The sequence below is a fragment of the Heliangelus exortis genome, chromosome 6 (assembly GCF_036169615.1).
Source record: "Heliangelus exortis chromosome 6, bHelExo1.hap1, whole genome shotgun sequence".
In the NCBI taxonomy this organism is placed as follows: domain Eukaryota; kingdom Metazoa; phylum Chordata; class Aves; order Apodiformes; family Trochilidae; genus Heliangelus; species Heliangelus exortis.
In genome coordinates this window covers 683,918-707,438 of record NC_092427.1, presented here as the reverse complement: position 1 = coordinate 707,438, position 23,521 = coordinate 683,918, and the positions used below count along the sequence as shown (strand labels likewise).

The 23,521-nt window shown below is 48.6% G+C and overlaps 1 protein-coding gene, 2 long non-coding RNA genes and 2 other non-coding genes across 8 annotated transcripts in view; 3 read left to right on the top strand and 2 right to left on the bottom strand.

Moving 5' to 3' along the window:
• Positions 1-1,853: 1,853 nt before the first annotated feature.
• Positions 1,854-1,925, top strand: TRNAA-CGC (transfer RNA alanine (anticodon CGC)). Its single transcript has one exon. It is a non-coding gene; the product is annotated as a tRNA-Ala (tRNA).
• Positions 1,926-2,194: 269 nt separating this feature from the next.
• TRNAG-GCC (transfer RNA glycine (anticodon GCC)) lies at positions 2,195-2,265 on the bottom strand. The gene has a single exon. It is a non-coding gene; the product is annotated as a tRNA-Gly (tRNA).
• A 258-nt stretch (positions 2,266-2,523) lies between these two features.
• On the bottom strand, positions 2,524-8,304 carry LOC139797333 (uncharacterized). Of its 2 annotated transcripts, XR_011726425.1 has the most exons (5): positions 7,393-8,304; positions 6,439-6,532; positions 4,156-4,275; positions 3,611-3,713; positions 2,524-3,047 (listed from the first exon to the last, which is right to left on the bottom strand). It is a non-coding gene; the product is annotated as an uncharacterized lncRNA (long non-coding RNA). The 2 variants fall into 2 exon arrangements; XR_011726426.1 differs by lacking the exons at positions 4,156-4,275; positions 7,393-8,304 and having other exon boundaries at positions 6,439-6,564.
• On the top strand, positions 2,988-6,502 carry LOC139797334 (uncharacterized). 2 transcript variants are annotated; one of them, XR_011726427.1, is made up of 3 exons: positions 2,988-3,075; positions 4,605-4,806; positions 6,428-6,502. It is a non-coding gene; the product is annotated as an uncharacterized lncRNA (long non-coding RNA). The 2 variants fall into 2 exon arrangements; XR_011726428.1 differs by lacking the exon at positions 6,428-6,502 and having other exon boundaries at positions 4,605-5,677.
• Positions 8,305-9,133: 829 nt separating the features above from the next.
• GPD2 (glycerol-3-phosphate dehydrogenase 2) overlaps positions 9,134-23,521 on the top strand; it is a 51,799-nt gene continuing 37,411 nt past the window's right edge. Inside the window, exons 1-2 of one of the 2 annotated variants that reach the window (XM_071746320.1) lie at positions 9,134-9,301; positions 20,702-20,809. In XM_071746320.1, the coding sequence (XP_071602421.1) occupies positions 20,708-20,809 (102 nt within the window). In that variant the 5' untranslated portion in view covers positions 9,134-9,301; positions 20,702-20,707. Of the gene's footprint in view, positions 9,302-14,786; positions 14,889-20,701; positions 20,810-23,521 lie in introns of those variants that run through there. The other variant, XM_071746321.1, reaches the window with a different exon arrangement.

The window sequence follows — 23,521 nt, the reverse complement described above, 5'->3', positions numbered from 1 at the left end:
ATAGATAGATAGCCATGGATCATCTGTTTTACTGCCCAGCTCAGTGTAAGGCATCTCATTTTCTCCCTTGACATCTGCAAGCTGAGTCTTGCCTGAAAAACTCTGTTCTGTATTTGGTGGGTGCTGGTCTATCTGCAAAAGAAGTGTTGTTTCACTTTAATATCAGCTCTTGTATTGGCTCCAGAGGGATGGTAATTAAGTCCTTGCTTTGGATCTGGAGCTGCTCTGCTCAGCAGCTCAGATGTGCTCTGATCCACCTCCCAGCCGGGAAGGTTCACAATTGGGCTGACTGTCCATCACAGCTGAGAAATCCATAAAGGCATAGTAATATCTGTATTATTCATTTTCTGCTATTCTGAAGTCTACTGAAAGGTAAACAGAAGGGGAAAAACCTGAAGAGAAGGTTTTAAATTGCTTTGTGTTTTTATTGCAGAGGTTGGTATTAACCCACTCTGGCCCCTTGGCTCAGCCATGCTGGGAGCCACTGCTGCCCCGTGCTCTGCACCAGCAGACAAATCCAACCCTTCGTATCTTGCCTTAATTATGAAAATTAAATTCAGCGACTCCTAGAAAGCTGCTCCTTAAAATCTGTTTTGAAGAAAGTCAAGCTGTTAAGTGCTGCTTTCTGACAGGATAGGAAGACACCAGTGGCTGGGGTTAGGAATGTCAAAACGGGGCAGCCTGGGGGAACCATGCCCAGAGCCCAGGGCTCCTCCTTGGCACAGGCCCTGTGAAACAGGCACAGCTGCCTGTAACAACAGCCTCAGCTGCCTGTAACAACAGCCTCAGCTGCCTGTAACAGCCTCCCCTGTCAGTGTGAACTGGACACACTGCAGTGCTGTGGGCTGCAGCACAGCGAGGGGTGAAGAGCACCTATCATGGAGATGGTGCTTAGCTTCTGAAAACAAACCTGCCCAGGCAGCGGAACCAGGTATTTCCCACCAAAGCTAATGGAAGCTGCAGGTTTTGCTGGGAATGAGCCACCAAAAAAACGTAGTTGGGTTCTTTTTCTTTTACTATCAGGGCCTTAAGCCTGCCGAGTCCATATTTAGATAGGAAAAATATCCTAGAAGAGGTGCATTTTAAGTTATGATAAGTAATCTCTCACTTGGCCATGTAGGCTGAGATAATTGGGGTGGGTCAGCCTGGAGAAGACTACAGGAGACCTTAGAGCACCTGCCATTCCCTGAATGGCTCCAGAAAAGTTGGAGAGGGGCTTGGGACAAGGGCAGGGAGCGATAGGACAAGGGTGGATGGTTTTTAACCAATAGAGGATAGATGTAGATGGGATCTTAGGCAGAAATTGTTTGGTGTGAGGGTGCTGAGCCCCTGTCCCAGGTTTCCCCCAGAAGCTGTGGCTGCCCCATCCCTGGCAGTGTTGAAGGTTGGATGGGGCTTGGAGCACCCTGGGCTGTGGGAGGGGTCCCTGCCCATGGCAGGAGGGTGGGAACGAGGGGAGCTTTAAGGTCCCTTTCCACCCAGACCATCCCGGGATTCTATAGTTGTATGATTTGTTAGGAAAACCTGAAACTAAGGGAGATGCAGAGAGAACGTCTGCATTAACTCAAGGGATCGCCGCGTGTTTGTATGGGACGGGAAGCGGCGCTGGTTAAAACCCATCCTAAAAGAAAGCACGGAGGGAGCCTGCAGCTCTCTGAAGGGGACAGGGAAAGGCTTTTTCCGGGACTGCTGCTGCTGCTGTGCCGGCCCCGCTCCGTGCCGGGGGTGCCGGGACGCTCGGTGGGCAGGGGGAGGCTCGGTGGGCAGGGGGAGACCTGGGGTTGCGGGGGGAGCAGGCGGGGCCCATGCCGGGCCCACCCTTTGGTACCGGCGGGGCGGTACCGGTACCAGGCGGGGATGTAGCTCAGTGGTAGAGCGCGCGCTTCGCATGTGTGAGGTCCCGGGTTCAATCCCCGGCATCTCCACGCCGGGCTTTTTGTGAGGTTTTTTTTTTCTTTTAACCTCTTTTTTTTATTCTGTTTCCCTTCGTTTTGTTTTCTCGGTTTACCGAGCGCAAAGCCGCGCCGGCCCGACGTGGCTTCACACCCCCCCCCAGACACCGACGCGCCTTTGCCCCGGTCGGACCGATCATTGCCGCTCGGGAGCACGGCGAGGACAATAAAAGTGCGCCACAAGAGATAGTGGTGATATATCGTGACAGGTCGGCGGCTGAAAAAAAAAAAGAAATACACGCTGCATTGGCCGGGAATCGAACCCGGGCCTCCCGCGTGGCAGGCGAGAATTCTACCACTGAACCACCAATGCACGGCACATGAGGCCTGTGACGGCCTTCACCCTCCACTACCTCACCAGCGCTTCGGCTTTGGGCCTTTTTCCTCCTTTTTTTTGTTTTTCGATAGTCACTGGTTTCGAGCCGTTATTCCCAGGGAAAAATAAAAGGTTTATAGAAAGATAGAAATAAATATTTGTATTCATTTTCCCTCTAGAGGTAAAATAATCCCTATGAAATTGGATAATCCGCCCCAAATCCCTGTAAAATTGTACCACCTACCCATTGGCCCCTTTCATACCAAGCCATAAAAAGTGTATTTTTGTTCCTTTCCTGTGCTGGAAAGGCTGTGGCAGGAGGCTCCCAGGCCCTCCATCCCAGGGATGGTCAGTGCTCAGTGTCCAAGGGGAGGGCTCTGCTTTTCCCGGGATGCACTCACTGCTCCGCATGGATCCCCACGGGGCAGGACAACGCAGCTCTGCCTCCCGGTGAGATGGAATTCCATGGAATGTCACTGCCTGCGCTGTGAGGTAACGATGCTGTGTTCTAACACTCATCACGTACAGTCTTGATATTTAGTTTGTCTTGGACACCTTCCCAAGAACGGCCGAGCATGAGCCAAAGAGTTCAAGGAAATGCAGCATCAAGTGTTCCAGGAGGGTTCCAGGTCAGGAGCACATGAAGCTGTGTGTAGGACAAGAGCTGTGCTTAGCAGTGCCCTCCAGACACACTGAACACCTCCCACAAACCCCAGCATGAAAGGTGCTTTCTTCTTCAACAAACAGGAATCAGACCCTGCAATTAATATTCCAGCTTCCTGTGTGAACAGATATTAACACCAAAAGGTAAACTTCCCTGTAGAGAGTCCCCTGCTTACCTGTCCTGCAGCTATTACCCAACTGTGCCCACGTGCACCCTCAGTTCATTGAGAGGGTGATTTTTTCACACGAGGGAAACGGAGCACAACTTGTGTTCTCAGTGAATCTGGACAGAAAGTCAAGATCTCAAGTGGCTCACTGGCCAGCTGGCTACCAGGGCCAGTATTTCCCAGCCATCCCTAGCCCAGAGGAACAATGGAGCAGGCCAGTAACAATGCCATCACAGGTCCCTGAAGCTTATCTGCAGCTTCTTAATTCCCACTCCTAGAAAACAACACTGTCAACACTTCAAGTAGTAACTATTGTTCAGGCTGTTGCTTACAATTGCATCAGTCAGCCATGAAAAACTGTTTTCCCAGGCAAGCATAGGAGCAGAACTCCCAAAGCAGTTAGAGAAAAAATATTCATATTGAGAAGAACCTAATTTACTATTTTAATATATCTGAAAGTTAGCTGTGCTGAGGTAAATACCGGTAGTTGACCAACCTGTTTATTCTCTCACCTCCTTTCCTTTCTGGAGAGCTGAGAGACTGGAAGGCAGAGATGCCTGGTGGGGGGACAGATCCAGCAATGTCTGGGCAGAGCCCGTGGGAACCAGCAGCACTCTGCAAGAGAGGAGAGTCCTTGGGCTGGTTCTCCAGGGTGGTTACAGAAAAGGGGGTGTTTCTGGGGAACTGCTGGAGAAACACTTCACAGAGCATCACCACAATAGCAAACTCTGCACTAGGAGCAAGCCTGTTCTTGTTCTCAGAGTAGAAATGAACCCTCTTCTTGCACCCACTCTTAATTACTTAGAGAACAGTTTCCCATGTCCATTAGACCACATTTTGCATCTGCTCAGAACACAGACACAGTGCCTCCCCCTGGGACTCTGCTGCTGCAGAGCAGAACCAAAGAGGTCCAGGTGCTGCTGCTGTGTCCCTCAGGGGACTCGTGGGCACCCATAGACCCAAACATCCCAAGTTCAGCCCATGTGGAAGGTAGGGATCAATAGATGGGCAGTGTAGGACAGCTCAAATCAAGTTTAAAACTGGAGGTGTGGTTTACCTGGGCTGGGGAAAGTGGGTATCATTGATTCCCTCCTCCCCAGGTGTTTTGGACACTTGTTCCCATGTCACACAACCTGACTGCAGCTGGGTAGGGGTCAAACTGGGTTTGCACCAGTCCCTGTATTGGGGTATATAAAGGAGAGGAAGTGATGCTACAAAGGCTTGGTCTGATCCACCTCTGCATGTGGAGCTACGTTAAATATGTTAAATGTTAAATTTCACTGGAAATAATGCCTGAGGAGTAAATCTGATCTGAAACACAACAAACCTCTTTGTAAGAACCAACCGCCTGGTCATTAGTTCCTCATGTCTGACCAACACATACCTAATACCTAATATTACCAGGAAGGTCAAGGCTTCTTATTGGCTTCCCAAATAACTTCAAAATGGTTTCTAAAAGCTTCTGCAGCAAAAGCTTCCAAAGAATGCTCTTGTCTCTGTTTCCAGAGAGCAGAACATGTGTACCATCCCTGGCAAGTCCTCCACGGAGCGGAGTACACGAGCATCAACTTGATTTTAACAGGTCACGGAATGAGCTGGGCATTTAAAAATATCCACCTACCCAAAAGGACAAATGAATACGTATTGTGGAGCCTTCAGCAAAGACTGTTGAAACAAAACAAGCAAAACAATTGTGGAAATCTTTTAGGTAGGATTTATAACGTAGAACAACTTGTCAGGGCGGGTTAAAGTTTTAAGGCCCAGCAATTTTGACAGCGTCCCTCTGAGCACAGTGAGAGCACAGGGATGAGCAGGACAGCAAAAGGTCACTTGGTCACACATATCTGCTGCCTCTCTTAAGTTCATCTCAAGACCCACTAGGCACGTCCCAATTAATTATTTAAATCTGCAGGGAAAAATATTCCTGTAGATGAAAAGGCATAATCTGGGGAAGCTGGAGGATGGCTGGTGGGGTCTGAACCAGTGCTAAGAGGAAGCTGAGCTGCAGAATCTGATCCACAGGCTTCAGACACTGAGGGAAGTCATTTACAGCCAGCAGGCTTGATTTATTTCAGGTATCAGCAAAGTGGAAACTTAGGGATTTTCCTATATCCCTTTTTTCCTCAACTGAACAGCTCTGGATTACAAAAAGTCACTGAACCCAAACTGACAGTGATATATATGGTTATTTAAAATAACTTTTCCCAACACAACTATTGATTATGTTGCTAGTGATCTGCATAAATTCCTCATAAACCTGTGAACACCCCAAAAATATTTGTCCTAGATACTGTTCTAATGGTTGTAAACAAAAGACATCAGGCAAGCAATGCTAGTGAAATGGGTACTGGAAGAGAACAAGAGCCCCAAATCCTGTATTTCTCCCTTCTGCACTGGAGTACTAAGCTAGGGCTTTCAAAGTGATTGTGTATCTCCCTGAACAGGTTTTCCGAGATTTTTTTCAAATCAATCCAATAGAGAAAACACCTGGATGAAAAGCAGATATGCAGATTCATTTGGGTGGATTTTGGTCTGCCATTGTCAGAGAGAAAAAAATATAATGTAGTCTGAATTCTGAAGAGCCTTCTCCATCCCTTTTTCTCCATATAATCTCTCTGTCCGGCACATGTAAAGAGAAAATAGATTTAAGATATTTTTTTTTTATGTTCCCTGACACAACAAAAATCTGTAAGCAACAGAAAAGTAATACACTTAAGCAGTCCAAGCAGTCTTGCTTTCTAAAAGGTTGTCTCTCTCTTTTCTCCCTCTCTACCAATGAAATTCATATTTCCTATTAGACCTAGCTCAGCTGCTTGCCTCACAAAAATCCAGACATTCCACCCTGCTCCTTCCTATTGCCGAGCTCTCCCCCAGTTAAGAAGTCTCTGCTACCATTGCAGGGAGAGGCCAATTAACTCTTTTGTTTGTTCTGCAACAAATAACGTGACCCCCGACCTTAGTCTTTTAAAACTGCAATTTTTGCATTTGTGAATCAGCCTTGATGTATTATCTTCATAGAACAGAAAACAATAAGACCTAATAATGATTATAACACATTCCTTGAGTTTTGGTAGAAAAATGAGCCACTTCCTCTTTTCAGGCATGGACACACACACACACACAAACACGGGGGATGTTTTTATCTGCTGAGTGAAGGGGGGGAAATGTTTAAACACTAACAACACAGCCTGGTTCAGCTGGTAAACTGAGTACCTGACATGAAGCAGTACAGTTGTATCTCCAAATGACACCTGATCCCAGCAGCCAGAGATGGGAACACTTGTGAATGTTTAATGATAGCCATGACTAAGTGCTATTCTTTTCCAAAGGGAGGACCCACCGTGCATCCTGCTTGGAAAAATCTCAGTAAAGGTTCTGCTTCTGTTTGTGTCACCTCAGCTCTTCTGCCCCTTGCTCCTCACAAAGACGTTTGCCTGAAGACAGATCAGGAGGAAACATATTTGTGAATGTATGAACAGATTTTCATCTTATGATACATAACTTTGGCATGCAGTCAGGAAACGATAATCTCTCTATCTTCCCTTGCTAATGAACAGAATCTGCCTCTGGGGTTAAGGACAAAAGGTGAACTCTCCCTGAACACCATTTACACCTGCTGAGCACATGATTTTGGACATCTAAAATTCTTGTCTTGGCAGGTGTCCCAGGGCCCAAGCCACGTGCACTGAGACTCAGGGGGTAATATTTTCATCTAGACATTAAATAAAAAACAGACTCCGCAGGGGTGAATTTTGTGATACTTTAAGGCATCTCATTTTTTTGCTTAGCCTTGCAGAAATCTCTCACTATTCAAACTTACAAAGACCAATCTTTACCAATCAGTAACTAAGATAAAAACACAGCTGAAAAGTAACTTAGATAAAAAAATGACAGCTGTAGTTGAAAAGAAGCCTAATTAAGGGAGGAAAGAACAGCCCATTCCTTGTTTGTTGGTAGCTGCACTGTGAACCCATAGAGAACCTCCCGGAGAAAGAGAGGTTGCTGGGGTTATGTTATCCTTGTAAAAGTTTTCACTTATTCTTGGATTTTCATCTTTTTGAGAAGAGTAGTACAACCCTCACTGCCTTGTTTTGAATCAATCAAAAATTATCATAAATTGATACTGACAACACAGCCACATCTGCGTGGACAGCCTTGAGGGGTGGGAGATCAGAATATTTTCCCAGTTCTACCACGTTTATGATCATGTTTTGAATATTTGTTAGAGAGAGACAAAGCAGCAACATTCAGTGCTATGTTAGTACACACACAGGGTAAGTATTCACATATAGACCTTGTCTGTGTTGGGTCATGCTGAAATTATTCACCACAAATTACATTTAAAGCCCTTTTTTTCTATTCTCCACTCTCATACTCTCTTCAGAAAAAAACCAATGTGGGTTTTTGCTTTAATTTTCCATTCTCTCTGCTCAGCAGAGTATTTCCATGGATTCTAAGCTTAAGTGCCCATGGAGTGTACTGATTCCACCTGCCACTCGAGATCTGACTTCCTTTTAAGAGCACTGCCACGGCTCCTCATGTGTCTGGGACAAAATCTGCTTCCAGCTTCGGTGGCCTGAATATCACTTACCGGGCAAAACTTCTGACATCCAACCCTTGCAGTTGTTTACGGAGTTTAAATGCCACCCAGAGAGCTGATAGCCATACATTACTACTGCAGCTTCCAATTTAGCTCATCTGACTCCGGGAAGGATTAGGTTCCCACAGCCTCCTCAGACGGGACCTGTTGCTGACATTTAGCTGACTGAAGGACACGCTGGGAGGGAGATGTGCCCCATCCTCCATGGCAGCAGCAGGCTGGGCTCCTGTGCCTGCTGGGAAACACGTCTCCTGGTGCCCATGGAGCATGTTGAGTAAGCAGTGAGCATGGAGGAGCAGCAACAGAAGCAGCTTCTGGGAGACAGCCAAGCAGCGGGGTTGGCAGCGGTGCTGATCCACAGGCACAGGGGGCATGGGCAGCACGAGGTGTGGTGGTGACAGCCACCACGGCCACCAACCCACAGAGGTGGCATGTGGGCACAGCCAGGCTCCTGAGGGGCTTGTGGGTGTAAGGAGTCAAAAGATTGTGTGCTGCTCCAGCACGGTAAAAGACATCCCAAACACTCGTGGAACAATGATTGGAAACCCCTCCAGGGATGATGGGGACTCCAGCCCTGCCCTGGGCAGCCTGGGCCAGGCCCTGACAACCTTTCCAGGGAGAAATTGTTCCCCAGCTCCAACCTAAACCTCCCTTGGTACAGCTTGGGGCCAAAAGTTCCTCTTGTCCCATCCCTTGTTCCTTGGCTCCAAGCTCCTCTCAGGGGGTTGCAGAGAGCCAGGAGCTCTCCCCTCAGCCTCCTCTGCTCCAGCCTCAGCACCCACAGCTCCCTCAGCCCCCCGGGCAGAGCTGTTCTCCAGCCCCCTTCCCCAGCTCCATTACCTTCTCTGGACATTCTCCATCCCCTCAATGTCCTCCTGCTCCGGAGGGACTCAGAAGTGACCTCAGTGGGGTTGGGGTGCGTGGAGGTGCAGCCCCAGCAGTGGGGGTTCTGCCCCTGATGGCTCCGAGCACTGCCCAAGGGACGTGTCCCTCAGCCCCTCTGCACCGCGCGGTGCTTCAGCACACTTGGCGAGCGGGCAGGGTCTGTATATAATGATCTATAGAACGGCAGGATGCATATTATGTACAGTACTGTAATGTAAGGGTCTGCTCCGCGTTGATCTGTGACGAGGAAAGCTCCCGGTGACCCCAAAGCGAGCCGCCCCCACACTTCCTCAGGAACACCGATAATAAACTCCCTTTAACACCAAACGCCCGCGTCCGAGCAGGGACCCGGAGCTGCCCGACCCGGAGGAGGGGCTGGGAAGGGCCTCTCCGCCGCTCCGCTCCGCTTCGCACCGAGCGGGGTGAGGGGAACGCCGCTTCCCGCAGCGCCGGGCGGGGGCTGGGCTCCGGCAGGGCCTACACCGCTCCCGTTCCCCGCAGCACCGCGGGGCCTGGGCCCGGGCCTGCGGCTGGGCGAGGCGGGGAGCGGTGCAGGGCGGAGCGGGGGGCGGCAGGGCTGCGGCGGGGTGAGGCGTGCCGAGGCCGGAGGAGGCGGGCAGGAAAGCGGCCGCCCTCCCCCGCCCCGCCGCTACCTTCTCCTCCCGCCGGCCGGCGAGCAGCGCGGAGAAGGGACGCGGGCGGGCCCCGGGCCGGTGCAGTAAGTGGGCTGCGGGGCCGGGGGGGAGGTGTGCGGGACGGGCAATGGCGGAGGGGAGCGGCGAGGCTGCGGGCCCGGCCGCAGAACCCAGCAGTCCCGGGTCGGGAGTGGCTCTGCGGGCCGGCAGCCCGTCCTGCCCGGCCGGGGGCTGGCGACAGCGCTGGGGACACGGCGGGGATGGCCTCGGGTTCGGCTCTGAGGTTGCCTTTGTTACAAACGCATCGTTCCTGCCTCTCCCCTCCGCTCCTCTCCTCCAGATGGTACTTTCACAAAGTGCAGTGGGAGCTCTCACCCCAAGGGCTCCCAGCTGTTTTATTTGTGCTCTCGGATGGAAGGAATGACCCCAGAACTGAGTGTGGGGCTGCTTTGTGGGTGCAGTGTGAGCCCCTCGTCACCCTGTCCCTTGTCACCCTGCTGAGGGGTTCCTCAGCCTCCTCCCACGGGGACACCCAGCCATCCATCCCTGTGGATCTCCATCCCTGTGGATGGAGAGCTGGTGGCACACCTGTAGGTATCCAGGTGACAAACAGGGGGCTTGCACAGCGCCTGGCTGGGTGTCCTTTCCCTTGTGGAGATGGTAGAATACAGCGTGTCCTGGTATTAAAGCAATGGTAAGGCTGGGCAGGGAAGTGACACTGAAGTGACACTGAACTTTGGGGAATGCAGGGGGTTACTTCTCACTTTGCATTGAATGCTTCCATGGCACCATTTCCAGGTGGAAGTGTGGTGGCGTATCAGGGAGCTCCTGAAGTTTTCCAGGTTCCTACCTCATCCAACCAGTTGCTTCAGGAGACGTTTGTAATCCTGTTACTGCTGGGAAAGATAGAAATGTGTGTGTGTAGAGACCCTGAGGTTCAGACAGCCAGACTTGCTACCTGCTGAGCTGTGACCTGGTAGTGAAGGCACACGGAAACTTTCCACCTGCCCTTAGGAAGCGAGGACTCTCCCTGCTCCACCCTCCAGCAGTTGCTCTTTCCTCCTCTGCCCTGCTCCTTGCCACCCTTCCTGATGTCTCTGTCCCCATGAGAAGCCCTCAGAGCAGAGCTGTGCTGAGCCTTCCCCAGGGCTGAGGCATTGCCTGTGCAAGGAGCTTGCTGGGTGCAGTCAGTTCCCTGCTGCATGCAGGGCAGATGCAGGGCTGCTTTCTCCTGAAGACTTGAAGCTCTGTAGACACATAAATATTACCACTCCAGACTCCTGCATTTGTCTTGGTGGTTCTCGGGTCGTGGGGAAATTTGTCTGGATGTCTTGTGAAAATAAGGCCACTCTCCAGGTTTGCAGCCTGCATCTGCACTGTGCTTTCTGACCCAGGACTGTGGTTCTGCTGTGGGGTGTCCACCCAGAAAGGGTCCCTGCATGAGAGGTTTGCTCAAGGGTAATCACACTGGCGTTGGTCTGAAGGCTCTGTAGTCCCTTTGTAGGATCATCTCATGGTCGTGGATAGGAAGCAAGCTTGGAGATGCCACTATGGGGAGTGTGGTGTATTTTTACCTGAAGTTTATCAGAGCTTTTTCTCACTTACTCATAGGTACGGTTCCTCAGGAATGTTTAGTCATGAGCAGTCACTGAGGATTAGGTAGTAAAGACTCTTTAAGGGTTGATATTGACTCTTCTGTAGTAGCAGCAAGTAGAACACTATTCATTTTAATGGTCACCATTTTCCAATATCATTCCGTCTAACTTTGGATGAAGGTTTTGAGTAGGCACACATGTGCTTGGGAAACTATGCAGACACCTTGTGTGTAATTTGTAGTGTCACCCTGGCTGTGTATACATGGAGGTACACGTGGTTTTGCTTAATTACCTGTGTGGGCATGTGGGTATGCACAGGAGCAGAGTAAGACAACTTTGTGGGTTAGGCCCTCATTACATCTTGGAATGTTTTCTCTGGAGACCCGTTTCTACCTGGTAATCTGTCACTAATAGAAATTTGGAAAGCTGGATGGATGTGGTAGTTTCAAAGGCCATTAAAGCAAACCAGTTTTCCAAATGAAAGCTCATACAGGTTCCTTTCTGCTACCCTGTGTTGTCTTCACACAAGTCTCTGCAAGCTCTTAGCAAGTACTTAAAAGAAATGTGCTTTTTCACAGTCAGTTTGCAGTTACTGCTTTCTGCTTTCCCATGTGAATATCTTGCAGGTTTCAAAACAAGGGGTTGCGTTTGCAAGGAGCTCTGATAAGCAGCAGCTTATTTTTATCATGGTGCTTGTTTCTGTGCTGGCAAACAGGATTTACAGAGTTCTGCTGCCTCTTCTAAAATACATGGGCCTGTCCTGTGCTGGATGTAAAGCAGAGGCCTGGTAGTTGAATCCTATAGATTGGTTAATTCAGTGTTTATTGCTTGGCTTTCCAGTCGTAATTTTAGCCTGGATTTTTGTGGGTTGTCATTGTGGGTGTGCCCTGTACCTGATGGGAGCTCCTGGATGGGAGCAGGACCACAGGTCCTATCTCCAGAAGGCTGGCTGGGGACAAAGTCTTGGGCTTTTTTTTTTTTTTTTTTTTCCTTAGCAGAGTGTTTCTCAAACCAAATGTTGATTCTGATGTCAAAGTTATATTGAATCCATGGCCCTGTAGCCATGGGGTTAGACATCAGGTCTCAATCTTTATTTCAGTATGTAAAACTAGGCTACTTCCTTGACACACCTAAGTAATCACTTAATTTGTAGTTATTTTTTTGAGCAGGTGCCTATTAGTATACGCAGATCTATGTCCAGTCTTGTAATAAACACAGCACCTTGTTTTCTAATCCTTTCTCCTTCAGTGTCTGACTGGGGGTGGAAGGAAACCATGGATGTGGTTCAGCATTAGGATCAAGTCAAATTGGCAGACTGCCTAAGCAAATATCTGCATTAATTGGGGGGGAATGCAGAGTATCAGGATAGAGAGTGAACAGCTATAAACTAACTAATTTCTTTCTAATTAGCACTATTTGGTTAATAGTATTTGCAAGTTTGTGTTGCATGTGCAGAGAGTTTTGTGGTTGATATTAAGCCCCACTGCTACAGAAAGCAAGAATGACAATTTGGGCTATTGGAACTACTTAAGCTAAAGAATAGTGTTGCCACAGAACAAAAAAGTATGGAAACCATCCTGCAAGCATTTAGTCAGTAATCAGACTAAATCAGACTTCCCACTCCTTAGCAAATTTTGCAGTAATATTTTAATAGGACAGGAGGGAATTTAAATACTTTAATGATAAAACTTATTAAATGTATTGTGATGTTTGTACAGTGGGAAAGCTCAGAATAGTGTTGACCTCTGTTCCTTTGCATTCCTGCCAGTGGTTAGGTACAGTGGTGAGGATTGCCTCATCCTCAGACACACACAGCTTTCTCTGGCATGACTGGCACTGTCTGAACTCTCCAGAAAGATTTATAAAGAGAGAGACTTTTCCCCTCATCATCGATAAGGTTTTGGGGTTTTTTTTTGGTGTGTGTGTGTGTAGGATGGTAATGAAACAGAAGAAAAAGAAGTGGCTAAGTTAAAAATACAAATAGTGGAAAGAGAAGCCAAAAAAGTTTGCTAGTTGTAGGATGCAGCTTAAAGCAGTTGAGATATCATCTAAAGCTGTGTGGGAATATCTTGGTACCCGAGTACAAAAAGCAAATTAAGTAGTTAGAAGCAGTGGGGACCAAGAGTAAGGATGAGGATAGTATGCCTATATTTTTTTGCCTTGTTTTTCTTTTATTTTTGTGCAAGACAAATGCTGCAGCTACTTTTGGGCATGGTAGCAGAGCTGGCTGCCTGTGCTGGAGCGTGGGAAGGATTTTCCCCATATGGCAAACTGCTGCTTTGGTTCCACTCATTAGTGCAGGGTGGCCTGCAGGGTTCTGGGGTTTTCATTTCTCTGTGCAGGAACTTACAAATTTGTGGTGCAGTCTGTGCCTTAAAGGGACTTGTAACCATGTGAGCTGTCTGGGTGTTGCGGGTTCTGTTTCTCTGCTTGGTTGGTGAGGTAGTTCTCGGGTAATTAGTTTAATTAAAGTGCCACAACCTGTGTTTAAGAAACCAAAGTAACCACTGGAAGCTTTAGGAGACGACCTGGAGGATGGGCTCTGCCATGATGTCAGCAATATCTTGTACCCACTGGAACTCTGTGTGGCCTCGTTAGAGTCACAGCTTGTTACACACAGGTGCAGATAACTGTGTCGTGATGCAGATAGCTGCACGCAGAAATCACGAGTGCCTGAGTTGGTGGCCCAGAGTTCTGCTGGTGTGGTAGATAAGGAGCTTTGGTTGCCTTTCCAGGAGTGCTGCTTTCCTCACTGCCTGGCTCAGTAAGAGGTAGCCCAGGGCAGCCCTGGAGATGAGGCCCATCTGGCTGGGAAGTGAGGAGTGCTGCAGGGAAAGCAGCTGCAGGTCTGCTGGCTTTGAGCTTGAATCACTTCCAAGATGCTCACTTTGGTTGGTGTGGTCTGACATCCCATGTAACTCAGTAATAAACTCTTCAGTCTTCCAAAAAGCCAAGGAGAGAGCTGGTAGATGATGTTGTTAGAGGGGGTGCTCACAGGATTATTTCCTGATGACAGGATCCCCTTTTCTTGTCATTTGGCCACTTTCTGCATTGTCTCTCTCCAGCACTAACAGGCTCTTGGGACAGCAGAGCTTTAAATGCTGAAGTTGCCCTCAGGAGGAGACCTCCCTGTGGGCTGTCCTGCTGCTGCTCTGGTGCCACCACAGCAGCCACCTCTGAAGCAGTCCTGGAAGGAGGATCAAAAGCTGGAGATGGTGGGAGAAGCAGCAGCAGTGCAAGGCTCTGCCTGGAGGGACATCAGTCTGGGGCTCTCATCACCCAAACCTTACCTGAGAAGCTTTTGGGAGGAATGAGGAGCACTGAATTAGACAATGCCACTGTGCTGATGGCAAATTATGCAGACTGTAGTGGCGAGGATTAGAAGTTTTCTATTTTTAAGTCTTCCATTGAGTGAGTCACTTTATTAGATGTGTTCGTTTAAAATGGAACGCGAAGCACCCAGATTCCATGGTAATGGCCTCATAAAGCACTCGGATACACAACATAACAGATTGGATTCCTTCTCTTAATTTAACAGGTTTTGCATCTCATACACCATGTCTGATGGCAGCACACGGGGCGTCACACACTCCTATTGCTAAGCTCCACACTTTGGATCCATCTGTCTCTTCACTTTTGCAAAAGTAGTCATCTTCCTTTGATCTCTAACTCACGATTCCGTGCCCGAATTTTCCTCCGTTCCCCTTCCATCCCTCTTCCCCTCATTCTTCTCATTCTTACCCCCAGCTGGGGCTGGGTGCTGCTTCTATCCATCCCGATACCTTAATAAGTGTGGATTAGTGGAGCTGAGCAGTGCTGGTGATTGCTGCCCCTCTGTGCAGTCACCAGGGCTCCCCTGCCTGCTCTGGGGTTACGCAACTTGGAGTAAGATCCAGCCAGCAGTCGTGCAGCTACCTGGGCTGGGCAGGGTGGGAAAGAAGGAAGGGGAGTCACTCCTAGGATTTGTGTCGGGCTAATGAGAGCTGTGGGGTGACAGGTGATTGTCACGTGGAGCACACGCTTCAGAGGCATGCACTGAGAGGAGTGTTGAAATCACATCTTTAAAAAACAGGATGTAAGTTGTGCTTGGTGTGCTTTCTGGGGCTGAAAGTGAGTCAGAAGAGTCTTGCCTTTCAGGAGCGTGTTGATTGAAGAAGCAGAGATCCTGCCCTGGTGCAGGAGCTCCAGGGTCTGCTAGCTGGTGAGGTTCACCTGGGGACATCTCTGAGGTCACCCATCCCCAGCCTGGACTCTGGAGTGGGAGCATGCTGGGGAGGTGACTAGAATGTGCTTGTTTACATTGAAGTGAGCCTGGCCCCGAGTTACTGGTTAAGAAATGCACTGCAGTTCCTGCTGTGGCAGCAGCTTGTGTCAAGCTGTTTAACTTTCAGAAACTGAAAGTTAAGACCTTGTCCTCATAAATCACTTGTGTAGTTTCCATTTCATGTAACTTCTCCCCCACCCCTCTTTGTATTTCCTTTCAACTTTAGAGCCTATTTCTTCTTATCAGAAGTCCTTTAATAGCTAGAAGTCTGAATTATTGTCCCCATGAATCTTTCCCATGCTCAGCTGGTTTGCTGAGTAATGGTCCCTGTGGGTTATCTCTCCCTGATCATGCTGCACCCACTTCTCCTGGTGTGCTGCTGGTTGCCCCCCTGCCTGTTGAGGACTTCACCCCCTGGAATCAAGGGCATGGGTCCAAAGGGTGCCATTTATGGGCTGTATGGAACCAAAGGGTAAGGCTTAGCATGTGGGCTTACAGCGTTAGGTGGCATGCACAGCATCAAAGCACTGTACACTGAGTCATTTTCAAAGGTGGCTCAGAACGTTTGTTATGGAAAGATGACTTATTTCTGAGTGCATCACTTCTCATGCTGTTTGCTATTATAATTTTCATTAAAATAAGATTCAGTTTCCACCACAAGTAATTGATCTCAGCTTGGAAGGGTCATGTTTTACTCCCTTGAAGTGCAGGCTCTTCTCTGTGTACATAGCACTCCCTGTACAGCTTTGGTTGTGGCCATGTGGACCACATTCCTTCCCCTTCCATGTTCTGCACTCTGGTTTATCCTGCCCATCCCAACAGCAGTTTTTAGCTGCCACTCTGGGTCAGAACTTGAGGGAAAACCCCACAAGTGTACGTTTGGAGATGCTGTAATTTCCCCGTGGTGTGTGCATGCACCAGGGCTGTGCTAGAGCCTTGCTCTGTGCCATTTCCCACCTGCAGTGCAGTTCCTGAGCATTTGGGCAGGGGAAATGTGTCAGCTGGGAAAGGTGAGGGGCAGAGGCTGGCACAGCACCTGGGCACAAGGGGACTGTGTCTGTCCTGGCTGTGTGTCTGGGGCTCTGCCTGCCTGACCTGCTGGTGCCCCCAGCTCCCTTCAGCCTAATCCGATCACGTCTGCTCCTGCCTCACAGATAGGGGCTCAGGGGTTCCTAGGTTGAAAGGAAGATGTTCTAGGTATAAAAGCACCGTCTGCAGGTCAGAGTGCCTGTCTGGCTTAGTGCTGGACTGGCTTATCTTAAGCTGTATTTTCCTTTCTCTCCCTCAATAAGCTTTCCTTACCAACATCCAGCAAGATTTACGTGGCAATTTGAGCAGCTGCTCTCCTGGGAGTGTTCCTTTCTCCAGAGGATTGCACCTGATCTGGCTGCCAGCTGATGACACAGGTAGCAGCAGGCAGAGGGTACCCTGTGCTGCAGAGATCCCCCCTGTGCAGAGGGCTCTGAGCCTGCTGCTGCCTCCTGCATCTTGGGGGTTGGTGCCTCTGCTGCTTTTGGAGCATCTCCCCCTCTGCAGCAGTTCCCAGCATGGCACACAGGTACAACGGGGTCTTCCTCTCCCAGTTTCCAGTGCACACTTGTGCCTGGCCTGAGGTGAGGAAGGGGGCTGTGGGAGGAGGTGGAAGGGGCAGGCAGCAGCTCCCCGGATCTGCCCGTGGCGTTGCTGGGGGCTGCAGGAGAAGTCTGAAGATGGGAAAGGTTACTGTGCCCAAGGACTGGTAAACAGACACGGTGCTAAAGATTTTGTATCTCATCCAAAATTTTCAAGAAACCACTTCTGAGTTGACCTTTCATTTGATTTTGGTACTCATGTAACTTGTGAAGACTGACTGTCCTGTATTTATAGCTATGAAGGAATACTTCTGGCATGCGATTGTCAGTGGAGCTTGTTGGGTTCCTTGTAGAGATCCTATATAGGAAACTGTTAAAATCTGTTCTTTTGCCTCTGTAGCATTGTGTTGTAGCTGGTGACAGATGCTTCAGAGCTTTCTGCTCAAAGTAAGCATTGTGTGGGCATGGGGGCTTTTGTTGCTTGTTTGTTTGTTTGAACGATTCTCCAGTCTGGGAGGACTTGTGTTTGTTCCAGTTAAGGAATGAGAACCTATGGCTTCCATACCAAACTGCAGCCTGTCAGCACATGTGAGTGCAGCAGCAGGGCAGGGTTATGAAAGGTGGATTAGCATGACAGGTTCTGGTACCAAAATGGCCCAGGGAGCTGGGCTGAAAGCAAAGCCCTTGGGTCTGTGCCTACTATTTGCAGGGGCCTGGAGGGAGAGGTAACAGAGATGGGGCTCTCTGAGCATGAAGAGCTGTTGTAATATTAGTCATTATCTTATTTCCCAGCACTACCCTGGTACAGCTCTTAGTCTGTGAGCATATTCTGTTTGAGGGTTGTTTTTTTTTGTTACAAAAATGCAACTGGAAGAATAGTTACTCCAAACTACTGAAAAATAGCATAAGGCTGTGTAACTCGGTGTTGTGGGGAGTGCTGAACTTATTCCTCCAGATTACTTTCGTAAGTTTGTGCAGCATTGTTGTACACACTATTAGAAATCTATTACACAACTTGGAGGAAGCTTTGGCTTTTTTTTCTTCTTCATATATACAATGATACTTCTAACAAAGTGATTAATGAGGAAAATTTAGATTTTGGTTGCTGCAGCAAGTGTTTTTTAACCCATAACTAAAGAAGTGAAGGTCACCTGAATAAAAGACAGGGCTGCATTATCTTTTCAGATTTAAAAACCTGGACTTAATTTTTTTTCAGAAGTGTTGATAAAATGCTTGTTAAAAAGACCCAGAAGAGCACCGAGTCCAAAGATCATGATGTCCTCCTTTTAAAAACAAACATAAATTACTTCCAAAGCCCTGTGGGAAACTGCATTTTGAAAGTACCCTGTTGCAGGCAGTGACCACTGGGACTGTTGAGGGTTAATATCCCTGGTGCTGCCCTTTCAGCCCTGCTGGAGGAAAACCCAAGGGTTTAACTCTGGTAGGAATGCACCTTCTTCAAAATGAAGTCTCAGAAAAGGCTTAAAGGCTGAGAGTGTTGGGTGTGCTGGGCTGGCCTTGGGTGCAGGATGTGACACACTGGAAGGTGCTCAGCACTTGGCCAGGATCCTGCTGGACTGTGCTTGCCGTCCAGCACCAGGGGCTGAGCTCTGGCTCTCTGTTTGCCCATGGGTCATGAATTTTTGAGGAGTTGGGTTGAACTGGGGGAAGCAGGGATCCGTGCCTCAGCCATCACCCTTTCTTGCTGAACGTGGCACAAGACTGGAAGGATCCAGTTCCCCTGTGCTCTGGAAAACCAGGATCCCAGCAGCCCTGTGAGCCAGCTTGTTGCAAGATGCTGATTTGTTCTTCTGAAACTGCCTGGGATGCTGGAGCATATTGTGTTCCCAGAACAGGCAGGGTTTGGTACCCTTGTTTGAAGCAACTCCTTTGCTGCTGCCTAACGTGTGTGAAACTACCCAGAGATTGCCACCAGTGTGCAGTCTGAAGGATGAGTTCTTACCCTGCTGGTTTGCAGGAGCCAAGTGGTGTAGAACAGAGTGCTGGGGTGCTGGGTGCCCTCAGCAGCACCAGAGTCGTGTGGCTGCAGAGGTACCTGGGCTGCTGGTGATTGTCTGAGGTCTTTTGTTCTGCGGGAGGTGATGGTCCAGGAGGGTGGGAAGGGAGGTGTGGGGTGTCCTGGGTGTCTGGGGTAGGTAGCACCCAGCCCTGGTGTGCTCCAGGGACCTGTGTCCTGCTCCTGCTGCTCCACGTGCAAGGTCCCAAGTCCATACTCAGCACTTGCTCCCTGTTTCCATGGAGGTGCTGCAGCTATTGAGGCTTCCACAGTAACTTTCCTTTGAGAAACCTCCCTTGCTGTGAAGCTGTTCTGTCTGTTGCCTTTCCCTTGTACTCCTCCCTGGCATGGTGTAAAGGAAAGATGAAGCTGCTCTTTTTCTCTTTTTTTGAGACTGGAGTATGGAGTAAACTGAAAATGTGATGCTCTACATACACACCAGGGAAGGTTGTTACAGGGGGAATCTTCAGGAGCCTAAATCCTGCTCTAAGGAAAAGCTTTTGGGCAGCTGCAAGTCTTGGCCTTCTGTACCATCATCACATGTGGAGCAGACATGCAATGTCTGTACATTGAATATTTGCACGCAGGAATTGTGTGTGGAGTTCCCCACACTAAATGTGCTGCAAGTAAAGCATGCAGGGAATGAAACTAAGGTCTGTCCCATCTTAAAAATGAGGTTCTCTTGTTTGTCTTGTGTTTCTGAACATGTTTGGTGTATTTTTAAAGAAAAAACCCACCTAAATATGCTAGCTGAAAGAGCTGATGGGGTGAAAAAAAGATAAGATGTGTACAGACATGGAGTAACATGCAATGTTTCATGTTTAATGGCATTTTTAAGGCCAAAGCAAGAGCTCCTCAGCTGTGAGTAGTTTGCTGCAAGCTGTGTGCTGGCTTGTGCTGGTCCATAGCCCAGCTGGTGTGGGTGCCATGGCAGCTGCAGAGGGGGGCTGTGGGGACACACCTGAGGCTCTGGGGCAGGGGGACAGCCCCTGGGGTCTCCCTGAGGAGCAAGGTTCTCCTAACCCAGCTCTGGGGAGGCCCCCACCACAGCCCCCAGCCCTGGGGCTGCTCCTCCTGCATCACCAGTCCGGTGCTGTTCTGGTTCTGGCATTGGCACGGGGCTGGCATTGCCTGCTCTGCTTCAAGGGTGCTAAATTTCTTTGTGAGGTGTGGATGTGGGGCTGGGGCAAGGATGGCTTCATACCCGGGGGGTTTGTGGGGCATGGGCAGAGTCCCTCAGAGCTGAGGTGTGTGGGTTCTGCTGCCAGGAGAGCTGCTCTGGTCCCAGGGAGGTGGATGAGGTTCTGGCTGCTTAAGATTCAGGTCAGTTCCATGCAAATTTTTCATTCAGTATCCAAACACTGAGTCTTTTAAGAATTTGCCTGACCCACATAGGGCTCGTTTAAAACCCTCTGTAGCCAGAGGACGAAGTTCTGTGCTTATTTCAAGCTGCTTGCCCTTGACCAGCATCTCTGCTGCTGCTCCCCTGTGCAGGACCTCTCCCCACTGCTGGTAGGACCAGCTCTGCTGCAGACAGGGACCAGGGCTCTGGGCAGGGATGGAGGGGTGGTTGGACAGCAAGTACTTGGTTGTTCAAAGAGTTTGGTGGGACGGGCGGGTAGCTAAAGGTGATCTTGTCAAGCAGATCAACTGTTCTGTTGTGAGAAGGATTTGGTGGCCACCTGGCTGATGACAGGGTGTTCTGGTGCTGCTGTTGCCCTGGTATTGTTAGCACTTGTCAGATATACTGTGCTTAAGAGTTTAAATGGGCAGTGTGTGTACATCTAATCTGGTATCTAAATACTCTTTTGTTGTTCAGCTTTCACAGAAAATACCAGAGCACTCTGGCTTGCTTCTGTCTAGACTTTGTTTAGAAATTATTAATACTGCAATGAAAATCACTAATTAATATATCACTTCCCTAAGTTTCAGCTTGTCACAACATTGTCATTAGCTTCTGCAAGTGGTCTGTTCCATGTAGCCTAGATTCTAACGTGGTATAACTGCCTATTAATTTTTATCTTCTTTTCTTACAGTAAAAAATGGCATTTCAGAAGGCAGTGAAAGGAACTGCTCTCATTGGAGGAGGTGCCATAGCAACAGTTTTTGGCCTCTCTCAATTTTCTCAGTATAGAAACAAACACGTAAGTATTAATTATGATTTCTGATAAAATATGAAACTTAAAATCTGTTTGAGCGTATGTTAGGCTTATCCGAATAGTTTTGTTTGGAGAGGAGTGCCAAGAGCCTCTCAGCTTGATCTGGTAGGTGCTAATCTGGAGGATGGCATTAAACCATGCTTCACTACTGTGGGTCTTTAACCAGTGGGGAAGTCAGATTCCTGTAAATCATTTCTCGTGTTTGAAAAATGACCTTTGTGTGCCACAAGGGGTTTTACTGAGTTGCAGGAGGAGTGGAAAGGACTGATTGAAAGAGAGGCTCTAAGTAGAGTCTGGATGGTATTTTCAAACTCAGAAGCTTGGGCTGAAACCACTAGCACTGCCTCTGAAAATCTGCTTCAAACCAGTCATGGTGGCAGCTCCTGTGCAGTTCAAGCAGCTGAAAACTGTTTGAGGTCAGGATCTGTGACAGAGCCTTCCCTGTGGGTCCTTGTGGGTGGGCACAACCAAGGCACTGGTAAGCTCCAGGCACAGTTCCAGGTAACTGAGGATAGGATAAATTCCCTGAGCAGGGATGGGTGATGCTGGAGACTTCCTGGTCAAGTCCAGTAGTAGCAGAAAGAGCTGCAGGGGATTCCAGTGTCAGTCTGTGGATGGATCCTTGCTGCTGGAGGAAGCAGATTTCATTGGCAGTGCTGCTGTGGAGCTGCAGTTGCCATTATCTGTAACTCCCTTCTTGATGCAGCAGCCAAGGAGAAATCAGGAAAAGGAACACGAGCTGTGGACTGTTTTTAGGCAGAGCTGGTGTGGATCAGCAGCTGCTCTTTGTCTTAAAGGAAATAAATGCCCAGTGTTTTACTGCAGTTGTGCCGTGCAGTTCTAAAATAACCATTTCTGGGCTTAGAAGTTGTGTGTAAGGGAAACTCATCCTCTGACCTTGTGTTTAATGTGGGCTTTGAGGCTAGCACCTCACATTTGGCCAAAAATATTTGCAGTGTTCTATAAAATGGTTGAAGTAGGTGCAGTCAGAGTTCTGGCCTGATTTGCTTCAATCTGAGTTTGGAAAAACTTAAACTCAAGAGCTGGCTCCTGCTCCCTGCGAGGCAGTGCGAGTCTGAGCAGTGAGGTGAGCAGGTGCTCGTTTCACATGGTGCTTTCTGCTTCTCACCTTAGAAATGTAGTCAGTCAGTTCTTCATCTAGACAAGCTGTTACTCTGAACTGCTTTAGTTACCACACATTTACTATAAGTTGCCACTCAAATTTGGCAAACTGAAGACAGGGATAGAAGTGGATCTGAGTGGTCGAGCTGAGGGAAGGACAGAGGGTGATGAGACAGTCTTCGCTGAGCTCCATGAAGGTCTGAATTACATCTGAATAAGTGATAATCTTGATCTTCTGGGTGTTTCTGTGGTGAGGAGGAGCAGCAGCAGCTGAAGTATTGATAAAGCAGAGGAGATGACTCATTTCTGGGGAACCTAGCTGGGTAAGGGAGAAGCCAGGATCCTTATGGCTTCAGATAGTGTTGCAGAAAATAAAACCTAGCATTTAAAGTCAAGCTTCCCATTGGGCTGCCTGCCTTGCACCTAGCTGATAATACTGTTTCTGACTCTCTCTGGAGTCTTTATCACAGGATTTTACAATCTGGCTTCATTACTGTCAGAAATGGCAGCTTCAAATTTTAGGACTGTTAAATAAGAGAAGGAACTATCTGGATAGCTCACTTGTTGTACGTGCAGTATTCCAGAGTTCAGGGAATTCCCATTTTTCTGGGAATGGATGGCCATTGGGTGGCCATGATGAATTAATTATGATTAAAACCCACAGTTCTACAGAAGATGATCATGCTGTCAAAATCAATAACCAGTTGTCCTCCAGTGTCTAAACCTATTGTGTAGGAGCAGTCTACAAAGGATCTGAAAATTTCCAGCATGTGTGTAAGCAAATGGATCTGTCAAGTGAACAGCATGTTGTTTCCTTGTTGTATGAACTTCCACATTTCCCACGTGATGTCCCTTAAAGCTGCTGCCTTAAACACCTAATATAGGGCAGCAGGTGGAACATAACTGGAGGGATTGACACAAAGGAGGACAGTCCATTTGTCGTGTTGACATATCTAAGCTGTGGGCATGTCCCCCAGCCCGAGTGTCCTCTTTTTAATAATGCCTGCCAATCAAATATATGCTAGGGCAAAGATCTTGTCTGCCTTTGCCAGAGAAGGATATTGCCCCGAGATGTGCACTAATTGGCTACACATTGTAGGAAATCTGTTGTTATTTCAAACCCCAAATCCATCATATAATAAGACAGAAATAAAATGCTCAGATTTTCTCCCATGTCCGTACTGATGCAGTCAGTGACTGGGTGGGTGTCTGTGCTGTGGCTCACACCAGTGGCGCCCAGTTACAGACAAAGAGCTCAGCTGGCTGGCATCCTGAGCACACAGCCCAGCTCATCTCTGCCTTTGGTTGCTGTGTTCACTCAGCTGGTGTCTGATGCTCCTCTGAAACTTGGCCGTCCCAGAGGAATTCCTTCCAAGGCAGAAGCTGAAGGGTGGTAAAGTCCTGGCCCTGGAGACTGGAGGGAGGTGACTTGGATGTGTTAGCTGAGCATCCTAGTGAGGGGGCTGCCAAGTAAAAGGGATGAGCATCAGTTCCTGGTGCTGAAATTTAAATTGTCCTTGCTGGGTTTGAGGGTCAAAGTGTGAGAATGGCAGAGTTACCATGGTTAACCTTGTC